At 37.1% G+C, this 12,938-nt stretch overlaps 1 protein-coding gene across 2 annotated transcripts in view; it reads right to left on the reverse strand.

Moving 5' to 3' along the window:
- Window positions 1–12,938, reverse strand: part of APC (APC regulator of WNT signaling pathway) — a 121,156-nt gene that overhangs the window by 23,160 nt on the left and 85,058 nt on the right. For both annotated transcript variants that reach the window (XM_040090689.2, XM_040090688.1), the window contains exons 7-8: window positions 10,322–10,405; window positions 2,407–2,511 (exon numbers count right to left, since the gene is read on the reverse strand). In XM_040090689.2, coding sequence (XP_039946623.1) covers window positions 2,407–2,511; window positions 10,322–10,405 — 189 coding nt within the window. The remainder of the gene's footprint in view (window positions 1–2,406; window positions 2,512–10,321; window positions 10,406–12,938) is intronic.

Genomic DNA, 12,938 nt, shown 5'->3' on the forward strand with positions numbered 1-12,938 from the left:
TTATTTATATTAGCACCATTTATTCCAATCTATATTTGCTATATAAACAAACCCTTATTTTTTCTATTGAATACAGGGAAAAAATCAAAATGAAAAGCTTAGGAAGAAAATCACGTCACATTTTCTCCATTATTCACTTAAATAATGTTCAGTGCTAGGAATATGGGAACGAATTCCTAGATTTTTATACCACGTAATTCTTTCATATTTCCTTAAACTAAATTCAGAGGATTACAGATTCAACATAACGTACACACCAAAATTATCCATTATTAAGCTCAGTGTGATTGTTTCATCCAAGGAGGTAAAAATTACCTAAGTCTGAGGCACTAACTATTAAAATTCACCCTGGTGTAGATGGAAATAGCAAAATTTCCTATTGTTTCCCCCAAACAGTATCAACTCAGTTCAGGTATCCAATTCCTTCAGAGCTATCATGTGGTTCTGCTACCTGGGGGACAGCAGGCTGCTCAGGTGAAGGGTAATCACATTTTTCACGGCTTGTAAAGGTGGAACTAATGTCAGGTGAGCAGCTATTCATCCAAGAAAACAGGAAATGACAAGGAAAGGTTATGGGGATCTTTCTTGTGTAGGACCTCCACCTTCAAAATCTTTTCTTGTCAACTTCATCTTGTTTCTGCCTTTTATACTTCCCTGTCTCTTCACTCGTTTTACCCTGCTATTCACCATATCAGTTGAGTAATTTTCCCTGTTTTGGATGCATTTTCTTAACAAGAAAAGTTGACGTATTGTCCATCTCAACAAATTCCTTTATAGAACTTGCAAAACAAAGCTATAAACAAAATTTTTACTGTGGGAGAATAGTGAGTGCAATGGAAAAGAAAAGACAGCTGAAGGATGGTGCTGAAAAGAACATGCTTAAATACTGAAAAATTCTGTATTCAATTAACACTGACTACAAAACAAAGTAGAACCAAATAATTTGGTGAAAACTTTATTTTTTCACTCCACTGAATGGTAATTGCTCTAAGTATACTGATCTGGTTTATCAGAAATAAATGTAATGCCCAGTCCATTAAACCTCTGTCTGGACTTGCACTGAAAGCAAATAATCCCCAGATGATTGTTTTAACACAAATACAGTGCCCTGGCTCTATCCCCCACCTGAAGGAAGGAATATCTATGTTTTATATATTTTTACAAGGCAAAGGTCAAAATTGCTCAAATCCTCAGTGTTAAGGCCTCAATTGAATGACGAGTGGATATTCCATTTGCATAGGTCTGCCAAGACACGACAATCCCTTCTTTCTTCCTTCTCTGTAAAACACATTGTCCAGGAAAAACTCCTGTTTCTTTCTCTGAAGATGGATAGTAGAGCAACCATTACTTAAATACATTAAACTTTAAGCACCAAAGCAGCAGTGAACTATTTTCTTCCCAAATAATAAAGCAGTTATAAGAATTAAGAGTCAGAATCTCAATGAGATACAAATGATAGAATTTAATTGCAAATGGTGATCAAATGCATTTCAAAAGCAAAATTATGGGCAGTGCTTAATGTTTAATCAAGAGAAATATTCCAGCCAAACCACACTTCTTTCTGATAAATCTTCTACAAGACACTTTTGGAAATTATTTAAGTAATTCTACTTCCCTGGAGCAACAAAAATATCCTGCATATGAATTCAGCTATTAAGTCTGTAATGTGAAGTTTTAAAAATCCAAATTACTAGTGGTAATGTCTAAGCTGGAAATCATGAAGGAAATAATCATGGTAAATAAATAAAAGTATTTTTAGCTGAAGAGAGAAGTAATATTGACAAATACTGGTTTTAAAAGACAAGTAAATAATTTAATGTATACCTCAAAATATTCCACTAAAGTATTTCAGTAATAAAAGGAGGCACAGTAATGAAAGATTATTTAGAAGAATTTAAATAACCCTTCAGCCAACTTTCAGATAACCTCATTGATATTTCAGTTTCAAAGCTTTGATAAAATAATATTAAAGAAACATTAATGATGAATCTGTCATTTACTTCTTTTTTTTAAAAAAAATCACCAGTATCTTATCAATTGGTAACTTCTAAAATGAAAATTTGAACAATTTTCCATAAATTACCAACACTTCTTATATTACAATACACTTACAATGAAATACATTTTCTATAGTCATTCTTGCTATCTTTTTCACACCATTAGGTTCATTAATCATTTATACAAAAGAAAAATGCTCACTGTATTACTGAATATTTATACTTCCCTTTACTGAAACACTCCCTTCCAGTACATACAAGAAATTTCCCAGATATAGATGAAAAGAAGAAAAACATACATTTTTTAAAATGAACAGGCATGGAAACACAGTAAGTTAAAGACCAACATGTAAGCATCATGTGCCTCAAATATTTAATTATATTAAAACAAGCAAAATACTTAATTTACCTGACCAGTACTGCTGGTTGCCATGCTGTTTTCTGCTGCTCCTTGACCTTCATTCTGCCTCTCTGTATCATGGGAACCTGCCTCATGCTTGCTTTGAGGTGCTCTCTGTCAATACAAGAGTTTATGAAATTACAAACAGATATTAGGTACAGTTTACCATTCAAAGCTGTGAGCGCATCAATACTGCATCCTCAGGAAGCCACTGAGCAGCACTTTGTATTTCATAAACCTGAGCCTCAAAAATAAACAGCTGCAACCGAACGCCTTCAAAAAACTGCAAGATGAAAGAGAAGCACTTCCTCTGAGGATTACAGCCCTGCAAGACAAAGGATCCGCTGTGGCACACAGCAGCACCATTTTCCACCAGCTGTGCTCACGTCCCTATCAGAAATGTAACAGAATTGGAGCAAACAACTGTCTGCTCTGCTCAGTCACGTGATCCCTGCTTTTACTGGGGACCATGGCCAGCACTGTTCAATTAAGCTTCATGTTCAAAGATGAGTAATTTCTGCTTGAACAGAAGGAAATCTGTACTATAAGAATCCTTCTAAATGTCAAGGACAAACAGTGCAGGAATTATCACTCTAACAGGAAAGAAATTTATACTGCCTGATACTGATCCATCTAAAATTTTGTCAAATTTAACCAACACAGCAAGCTGGTACAGGCAGATTTCAGTTCCTTCAGGAAAACAGATTTTTATACATCTACATAAAAATTAAACTGGCCTCCCTGCTGCTGATAGGCATTTAAATGAGCAGTAATGAAATACGTGAAGTATCAAATGTCATCGATTAATGTGTTTAAAACATTTCAGATTTTCAGAAAGACATGAATAATCCCTGAAAATGGCTGAAGTCCGGAGCTGAAAACATGATTGTTTTTTAAGTATTGTTTTTGTTGCCAAGCTTCATTTCACAGACTGAGAGGCTACTACCTAACAGACAATCTTAATTAATTTATTTAGCCATATATGGGTGTATGTCACACAGTTTCTGCGTGGCTCTGCAATGTTCTTGAGCTGCAGACCTAGGAAAGCACAGTCTGCCTCATCGTGCTTTAAGGATATTTATCTCTGACTTTTATCAATACCTCTCTTCAATGTACACACCCTGAAACATCTTTGGATACTCTCAGTGATTAAATTCATAGAGTATCAGTGGCATAAATAACTCTGTTTTGTTCATCTAAGACACAAGAGTCTCACCTAACATTGAGCAGAATTTCAGAAACCAGTAACTGGCATGTGAAGTGGTAATTTAGGGATAAACTTAAGTGTAAATATAGCTTAACTAAAGGAATAAGGTATTTCAAAAATGCAGGATATTACACAAACTAGTAATATGAGAAAATTGGAAACAACTGTTGGTGACAAATTCCTTGACATTTTACCTTCACTTATGGAAAATGAGTAAGCTACAAAGCAAATCTCAGAGTATTTTAGGACACATGGTGTTACTACTTTTTAAAACCTGATCCCAAATTTTCACCCTCTCTGTCACTGTGCATGAAATGAAACTGCTATTGGTACTCATACAGTACCTGAAAAAACTTTGGTTCTCAGTACAAGAGTGGGGCAGCCAAACAAGTTCAGGCCTTGCTGTACATGACGTGAATTCGGCATAATGCTGAATTCCTGCCTCACAATACATTCAGTCTTGAATAAAGTGTAATTGTGAGCCTGTGTAATTCAAGACATAATTTTCCAGTCACTAAATCACTTTTTGAATCCCATGAAGAAAGCAGTACTGAACATGCCCAGAGGTAAAAATCTGAATGGTTCATTAGCAGGGCTCTGACTCACTGGGTCACCTGAGGGGGAATAATACTCCTCTTCCAAGAACACTCCTGGGGTTGGAGCAAGGTGGTGAAAATGGGCTGTATCTATTAAATAGTTCTGCTGCATCCAGAGCACAGACACACAGATATTTCATTCCCTAAAAAGAAAAGTTTCTGCTCTCCTTTAACACTCTATGCTCCCATTAATATACATTTGTTTGCTACATGCTATTTATGAATGAGAAGCCTTCCAATTCCCCCTAAGCACTTTCAAGAATATGGCATTACAAAAAGTAGCCAACTCAACACACAAATTAATTTGCAAGGCAGGTTTTAACAGTTACTAGCAGGATTTATCTAATTTGAAATGCAGAATGTGCTCTCAATGTGCAAACCCATTACTACTACATGAGTTATTAGCTGGACTTGAACATCAAATCTGTGAGCTCTCAGTGAAGAAACCCTACCACTTCAATCACTGAAGTAATTTGAAGTGAGTTGTGCTCTTCATGCAGACTGGCACAAAGGAGTTAATAACAACAGAGGCAACAGAAAGCAGGTTATTAGTTGAAAACTGTGTAATTATATAAATATGTACAATATATAAATATTATATATATACACACACACATGTGATTAAACATATTTATTTATTTATGAAAACAGCACATATTGATGCACGTGGATAATTATTTTTAATAGATACAGTATTACTGTGAATAAATTAATATTCATCTGACAGACTGCAGAGTAATGGTTAGAAAGGTAATATAACCACTGAAAGTACGTCCCCTCTTCATGGTGCATTTCAACACTGAACCCAGGACCTGTGGAAGAAAATACAGAAGCTACCAACCACAACAGCAAAGAACCAGAGCATGTGAACAGCAGCAGGCTCTGTAAGCCCTATGAGGCACAGCTGCCAGAGAATGGCACTCAGGTCCCCTGGGTTAAACTGCACCACCTGTTTTGAGGGACTACTTTTAGAGAAGGCTTAAGCTTGGTTTGTACCCTCTGTCATTGCTGAATTTTGGCATCAGACCACGAAAGTCAGTTTTCTGAGAGTTCACTTATTTGCTCTTGCAGCAAAATCTTGGGAGACTGCATGTGCCCGTTTACAGGGATGTGGACCTGTTCCTCCCATGGCATTTGCCACAATTTTTTAAGTGCTTCAGAATTCAGCAAGAACTATTATTATCAATTTATTATTTTCCATGTATTTATTAGCAGAAAATAATAAACTCTAGCTAGCATAGTAGACCTTGACTATTTCTGCTAGGAAAGGCAATTACAAATAATTTTACCTTATACTTTGTCAATACCTGAGTTGCCAAAGCAGACACTTACATATTTATCAGAATTGCCATTACTCCATATTAAACGCAATATACATACATGTATAAGTAAAGCATGTATAAGAAAATGGAAAATGCAACAAATGAAACTAAGAAACGGTAAGAAATAGTTTTGCTACAGTTGATTAGAAGACAAAAGAAAAGTCTTGTGGGTCAAATCCTTGAAATGCTCTTGTCTCTCAGTTTAAAACCTGCTGAGCATAATTTCACGAAGAAAAAAAATCCTTCACATTTTATCTACAGCAACACTGCCTTAATGGAAGTACTTCACATATTTCAAGTTACAGATATTATGAAAGAATGGCCTGTACCACTGCTGCCAAGATTTTCCTTTTTCCTTTAAAATAATTTCACATTGTACCAAGAGCTGAAAGTTCTTTTTGGGCAGGTATAACCCTACAGTGGATGGAGATATCACCACTTGCAGGTAAATTACTTCAATTTTTTCTAGAGTTATTCACAAGACTTAGCAATTTGCCAAACCTTAAAAATGTGATAAAATGTGTGTGAGAATTTTCTCAGCTCATTGATTTCCAAAAGCTGATTTTGTGTTGCAGCATTATATTTGGTCTTACTCTTCAAGATACACTGCACTTGGATTCTACAGGCATCACCACAGGGCCTACTCTATCAGCACACAAGCTGTGGTATTTATTATTGTTGTTACCAGATCTTCATAACATAAGGAGCACATTCAATCTGGTTATTGGCACTAAAAACGAAGAAATAAACTCTCCAACCAATTTACAGGTTAGAAAGCCAACATTTCTCTGTTATCAGTGCTGAATGCATGGGGAAATCTCCTCAAAGAATGATCAGGAAGAGACTAACATACCAGGCTACATTCCTGAAACAAATACATATTCATCACATTTCCTGAATGCAGGCATATATGCTAATTAATTCCATGGACTTATCTGGATATAGTTCAGATCTGATGAAGCTTTTTTACTTGAGAGTATCTCAAATATGTGATCAGGTCATAATGTACTTATCTTACCATTCTTTGCTGTCACACACAATCCTTGTTCACAAAACTAAGATATTAGCTAGAACATATTAATTACTGATATAAGAAAGTAAGGAAGCATTAGCTGGAACACAATTAGTCATAGATGTAGGGATTTAACACAAGACCCGGCTAATCTCTGGCATTTGTACTAAGCACTGTATGGTACAAAACTAAGCATTAACCACAGATATGTGGAACAAACACTATTGTGCTAAGATTAAAAGAATTTTCCAGCATTCTCCCACTACTGCATATACTTCTTCTTAAAGAAATGTACTTGTTCAGTAACAGTATCAGGCACAGGATGAAAATATAAAAAATGCCTCATGTTCGAATTTTTCAGTTATACAGACCTTGCAGTGTGACTGCACCACCAGACAATTTCAGAATTAGATCTACCTGTTCTCTGTAAGAGATGGTCATCCCTTGAAAATTATCAAAACACATTACAAAGTATTAGTGAATTACTGAAAAACACACATCAGAAGCAGCTGTGGGAAAAGCACCATAAGCATCAACGTTTAGTAGAGTTGGAAAGCTACAACTTTAAGCTATAAATTTGATTTTGTAAAGCAAAATTTTGGAAAACACATAGAAGCTTCACTACAGAGGCAAGCAAATAGATAATTTATCCCATCCTCTGCTCCTGGTTCAAGAAATTTTTAAATATTAGAAAGCTAATAAAAAAAAAAATCTGGGAATATCTATGCATTGGTGACATGATGCATGACTGACAAAATACATCTCTCATTGTCATTAAGAATGACTTGAAATTTACAGAATTATAGAATAGTCTGGGTTGGAAGGGACCTTGGAAGGTCATCTATTACCCTGTTTTTTCTGAGTTTTTAAAGCCTTTTGAATTTTCGTAAAAATGGAGTCAGATCTTTTTAGTTACTGTACAATATTAAAAGCAGTTTTACCTTTTTCCCACAGATGTAACATAAACAAATCCTTTTTTTTTCATTCTCTGTCCTTTGTTTGCATATTTCTAACCTGAAAACAATTGTAACTGATGGCTGGTCTGGCCAGTTGGCTTGAGAGGTGAAAACTCTAAAAGCCAATCTTCTGCTAGACCCACAAATGTATAAAAAGTAAGAAATAAGACAAAGAGGCTCTCTTTCCGCCTGGATTCAGCCTTGAGCCGGATCGGAAAAGGACCTCTGCCCTGCGAAACCTCTCTCTCCGTGTGACTGCTTTGTGTGTCTCGGTAACAGTCATCTATTCCAAACTCCCTGCCAGGGGCAGGAACATCTTCAAGCAAATCAGGTTGCTGAAAGCCCTGTCTGACCTTGAATGTCTCCAGGGATGGGGCCCCTGCTGCCTCTTGGAAACGTCTTCTAGTGTTTCACTACTCCCAACGTAGAACATTTCTATCTTTTACCTAATCTGAATCAACTCTCCATGAATTTAAAGCCATTACCTCTTCTCCTATCACTATTCCCTGCTAAAAAGTTTCTTACAGGTCCCCTTTAAGCACTCAAAAAATGCAGATCTCCCCAGAATTTCCCAAAAATGGAGTTTCTTTCTGTGTAACTAGCACTGCAGCCAATAAAGGGCATCAAGAAAATCTGAGTATCTTCATATATGTACCTAAACACAGGAAAAAAAAACTGTGCAGATGAATTAGGGTGTGCATAGTGACTGCCTCCTTTACCACCATCAGTGCCCTGGTAACTCTGTCCTGAAACATGTAACTATGCAACCAGATATCCAAACACAGTCCAGATAAGAAACATCATATGAAAATTTCAATATATCAGACCTTCAGCATATGAGGCAGCCAAATAATTTGGTGAAAGGCGTGAAGAACTAAGAACTATTTTTTTCTGTAGCTGCAACTCAATACCGTTTGAGTCCCTGAGCACAACTAAGTTCAAAATAACTGGGTTTTGTTTTTTTTCTACCAGAGGTAAACACTCTGGTGACAGGATCTATCTGACTATACGGGGGGCAAAATTATCTGTTCAGATGTGAGTTAACCAGGCTTTACACCGGAAATGAAAGTGAACAGAGGCTAGGGCTGGCAAGGCAGGAGCCCTAGCTGGTGGAAACACAAGGACAATGCACAGAGCTGAGGTAAGAGGAATGTCCTTGGGCACAGGCACACAAGGAAGAACAAGGTGCAGCAGAGCTGCCTTGTTGGGAAAGTCCCCAAGCCTGTGCTAGGCAACGGGCACAGCCAGGAGCCACTCTCTGGCATGTCCGTGCACTGCTACTCGAGCAAGTAGGAGAGGTGAGGGCACAGGAATGTGGACTAACAACTGCTGGAATAGCTGGGAAGCAGGGGGTTACAATCAGTAGCACAAAGTACAGCTGAAGGCAAGCCAGAGTTAATGCTGAGACCAATACTGTCCAAAAGCTGCAAGCTGGGACACAGTGCAGCCTCCCCAAGCTGAAGAAGCTGATACAGCACAGGGTTCAGCTGCCTTCCAGAGGGACCTGGATGGTTCCTGGATTTCTCCCTGGTGGGAGAAATGGGCTGAGAGGCAGCTCAAGCTGCTCAATGAAGGGAGTGAAAAGTCCTGCACCTGTGAGGGAACAACCCCAGGCCGGAACAGTCCAGCTGGGAAGTACCTGGAGGTCCTGGTGGGCCATCCCTTCAAAGGCCTTGTGGCAGAAAGTCCAACCGTGTCCTTTCCTGCAGTGAGGGGCATACTGCCAGCAGGGCCAGGGAGGTGGCCCTTCCTCTCCACTCAGCATCCAAAGTCCTGTTCAGGCCGGCTCAGCACAATAAAGCTGGATTTACAATGGATTCACTGAAATAAGTCCTGTGCAGGCTACAACAGTCCTTAAGGGTCCTGAGCACCTCTCCCACACAGAGAGGCTGAGAGAAGTGAGAGAAGGCTCTCCCTGAGTCTTCTCTTTCTCCACTTTCTCAGGTGGAGAAAGAGAAGGCTCAGGGAGATCTTGTCAGTATCTGTAAACACCTGCACTGACTCACATCAGTAGATCAGGCAACTTTAATTTCACACACTACAGTCTGCATCACTTAAAAGAATTGATTTCCCCCCAAATCCTGGAACTATGAAACTACAATTTTATGAACTGGAAAAATATACATCCTTTAGTGATCCAAATGATGCTCTGAGCTTTTTCTGTAGTTATTTTGGGTGAAGACAAGCCATAAGATATTCATGTGACACACACAATTTCATTTATCAGTCCAAGAAATGGAGTTGACATTCTAAGTGAATTTCCATGAGAGTATTTTTTGCTAATGGCAATTACTGCTATGGATGTTGTAATTTACAAGAAACATCCTGTATTTCTTAATATAGAACCCTGTACTTAAATACTAAAAATATGTAATATTGATATATATTATACGACTGTAATGAAGTCTGACAGAAGCTCTATTCATCCTTTTTTTACATCTTACCTCTTTCAGAGGACAAGCAGATCATGAAGGTGCTTATAAGAGATTCATAACTAGAAATGTGTGCACAACTGATTGTTTTAATTATTTCTAAAACCAGGACTCAGCCTTTATAAGCACATTGACATTTTTACTGAAATTTCAAGCTAAACTTTCAACTTATATATGACTACTGATTGAAGCTCCACAGACGTATGAGGACTAATACAAGTCATCCTCAGTTCATTAGAAACAGGGGCAAGTAATAGTGTAAGAATATTAACTGCCTGATCAATTGTGACATTAACAGCTGATAGGAGTAATCCTGCCTACCACTTTATTCAAATATTTTGGGTTTTTTACAGAAAATACACATACCATAATAAAAAAGGCAAGTTATTGTTCACTAACCTCTGCTTCCGCTGCTTGTGATTGCAGGAGCTGTCGTATACGAAGAATGTCCTTCTCTATTTGTTGAATTCTGGCCACCCTTGCCTGAAATGAATGGATTTTCACATTTGATTTTGCTCAAAAATTCCTTTTATTTATTGTACAGAATGACAGCATGAAGAGCTCTTCACAAATACTGCCAACTACAGAACAAACCTGTTTCAGTAGGTACACGCAGCAGGTACTACATGGAGTAATTCAAATGTTCTTCATAATGAAAGGAATGATTGCAAGCATTCAAAACATGCATGGGTAATTGGGGTTTTAATAAAACTGAATAATCATTTGGATGTAATAGGTCATCACACAGAACACATTCAGGTATTAAAAAATGCTCCCCTTAACTTGCACAATATTCTTGTTTCTGAAACTGGTATTTTATGCAGATCTTTAGCAAATTGTTTCACTTTTATCTCAAAATATATGAATTTTACTTGCATTACAGAGATCAGAGAGATACTTTTATCTCTCAGACATAAAAGTAGAGTGTCTTTGAAGGTATGAGACCCTGACAGATTTCTACTATATTCAGTTGCTATGTTGATTGGGGAATTTTGCTTTATGCCCAGCCTCTGAGATTTTATGCTCCTACTAATCTCAAAGAATTTAACAAGCTAAGTATTGAAAAAAAACCCAAACCTACATACTGATTCTTTGGTTTTATTTGTGATTTTACAGACATCTCTGAATCAGTCTTTTACAGGCATATTGCTAATCATTTCCCACTGCAACCATACTGTGGTTAGAAAAGAGAATCTTAAGAGACTCCAAATGTAACAGGATCCACATAATCCACACAACTGTAGAGTGAAGCACAGGATGCATTATCAGTCTGTTAAACACTAAGTGAATGAGCTTGACAATTTAATAAATTCATACTGGACTTTAAATGTGGGCTGAAGACCAAATCGATTAAACAGTTGGGGTTTTTTTTGTGCCATGGATAGATTAATAAAATGGACATATGGCTGAAAAAAGTTCTGATACCTTCACTTGATTAACATTTACAGTGCTATATTGGAAAAGCAACCTAGTGGACACTGTAAAGATCAGCCTTATAACCAACCTTGCTTGATACATTTATAGTCTGAAAATGGAAATAAGATGAACTTTCAAGAGGTGCTGATACCAAAAGATGCACAAAAAATAGAAACACAATGCTATCTAGAAAATTAAGAAATACAAAAGAAAACAACCACAAAATATGAATTACCGAAACACACGTCAGAAGCAGCTGTGGGAAAAGCACCATAAGCATCAACGTTTGGTAGAGTTGGAAAGCTACAACTTTAAGCTATAAATTTGATTTGATTTTGTAAAGCAAATTTTTGGAAAACACATAGAAGCTTCACTACAGAGGCAAGCAAATAGATAATTTATCCCATCCTCTGCTCCTGGTTCAAGAAATTTTTAAATATTAGAAAGGTAATAAAAAAAAATCTGGGAATATCTATGCATTGGTGACATGATGCATGACTGACAAAATACATCTCTCATTGTCATTAAGAATGATTTGAAATTTACAGAATTATAGAATAGTCTGGGTTGGAAGGGACCTTGGAAGGTCATCTATTCCAAACTCCCTGCCAGGGGCAGGAACATCTTCAAGCAAATCAGGTTGCTGAAAGCCCTGTCTGACCTTGAATGTCTCCAGGGATGGGGCCCCTGCTGCCTCTTGGAAACGTCTTCTAGTGTTTCACTACTCCCAACGTAGAACATTTCTATCTTTTACCTAATCTGAATCAACTCTCCGTGAATTTAAAGCCATTACCTCTTCTCCTATCACTATTCCCTGCTAAAAAGTTTCTTACAGGTCCCCTTTAAGCACTCAAAAAATGCAGATCTCCCCAGAATTTCCCCAAAATGGAGTTTCTTTCTGTGTAACTAGCACTGCAGCCAATAAAGGGCATCAAGAAAATCTGAGTATCTTCATATATGTACCTAAACACAGGAAAAAAAAATTGTGCAGATGAAATCAATTGCTTGCATGATTTGCCAAGTATTACTGAGTCCTCCAAAGGGCCAGGAATTCTACCTGCCTTTTCCAATTTTAGTCCAGAGATTTAAACATCAGATCAGTCATCTAATTATTATTTTGTCCTTTACAGGGAAACTGGGGAGTTTGACTAACCAGGAGCGTATTTTATGCCAAACACTACAAAAGCAGATAAAAGGAATGCATTTCTTACCACAAAGGGGTAGAGCCTAATGGCAAATGGGCAAAAGTCAGATATACACAATGGAACAAGCAACAGCAATGTTTTTAACTTCAGAATCTACTTGAGAAATATCACCTTTGATTTTTATTTGTTCATACTACATTCCCATTTATTGTTATATTTACTTGTAACTTTTATTAACACAAATAGTTGTATAAACTAACTTTACATCTGAAGTGACATATTATGTGGCTTTCCCTGCCCCAGTAAGGTGTCTAACAAAACAAAAATAAAATTGCCACTCCACAATCACAGTGACAGAAAAATAATCACTATACAGAAAGTAAAAATAAGGAATTACATTTTGTTTTAAAAATGTTGTCTGGCTTTTTTGTTTGGTTGGGGTTTTTTCCCAAAAC

Source organism: Hirundo rustica, chromosome Z (assembly GCF_015227805.2).
Source record: "Hirundo rustica isolate bHirRus1 chromosome Z, bHirRus1.pri.v3, whole genome shotgun sequence".
NCBI classification, from domain to species: domain Eukaryota; kingdom Metazoa; phylum Chordata; class Aves; order Passeriformes; family Hirundinidae; genus Hirundo; species Hirundo rustica.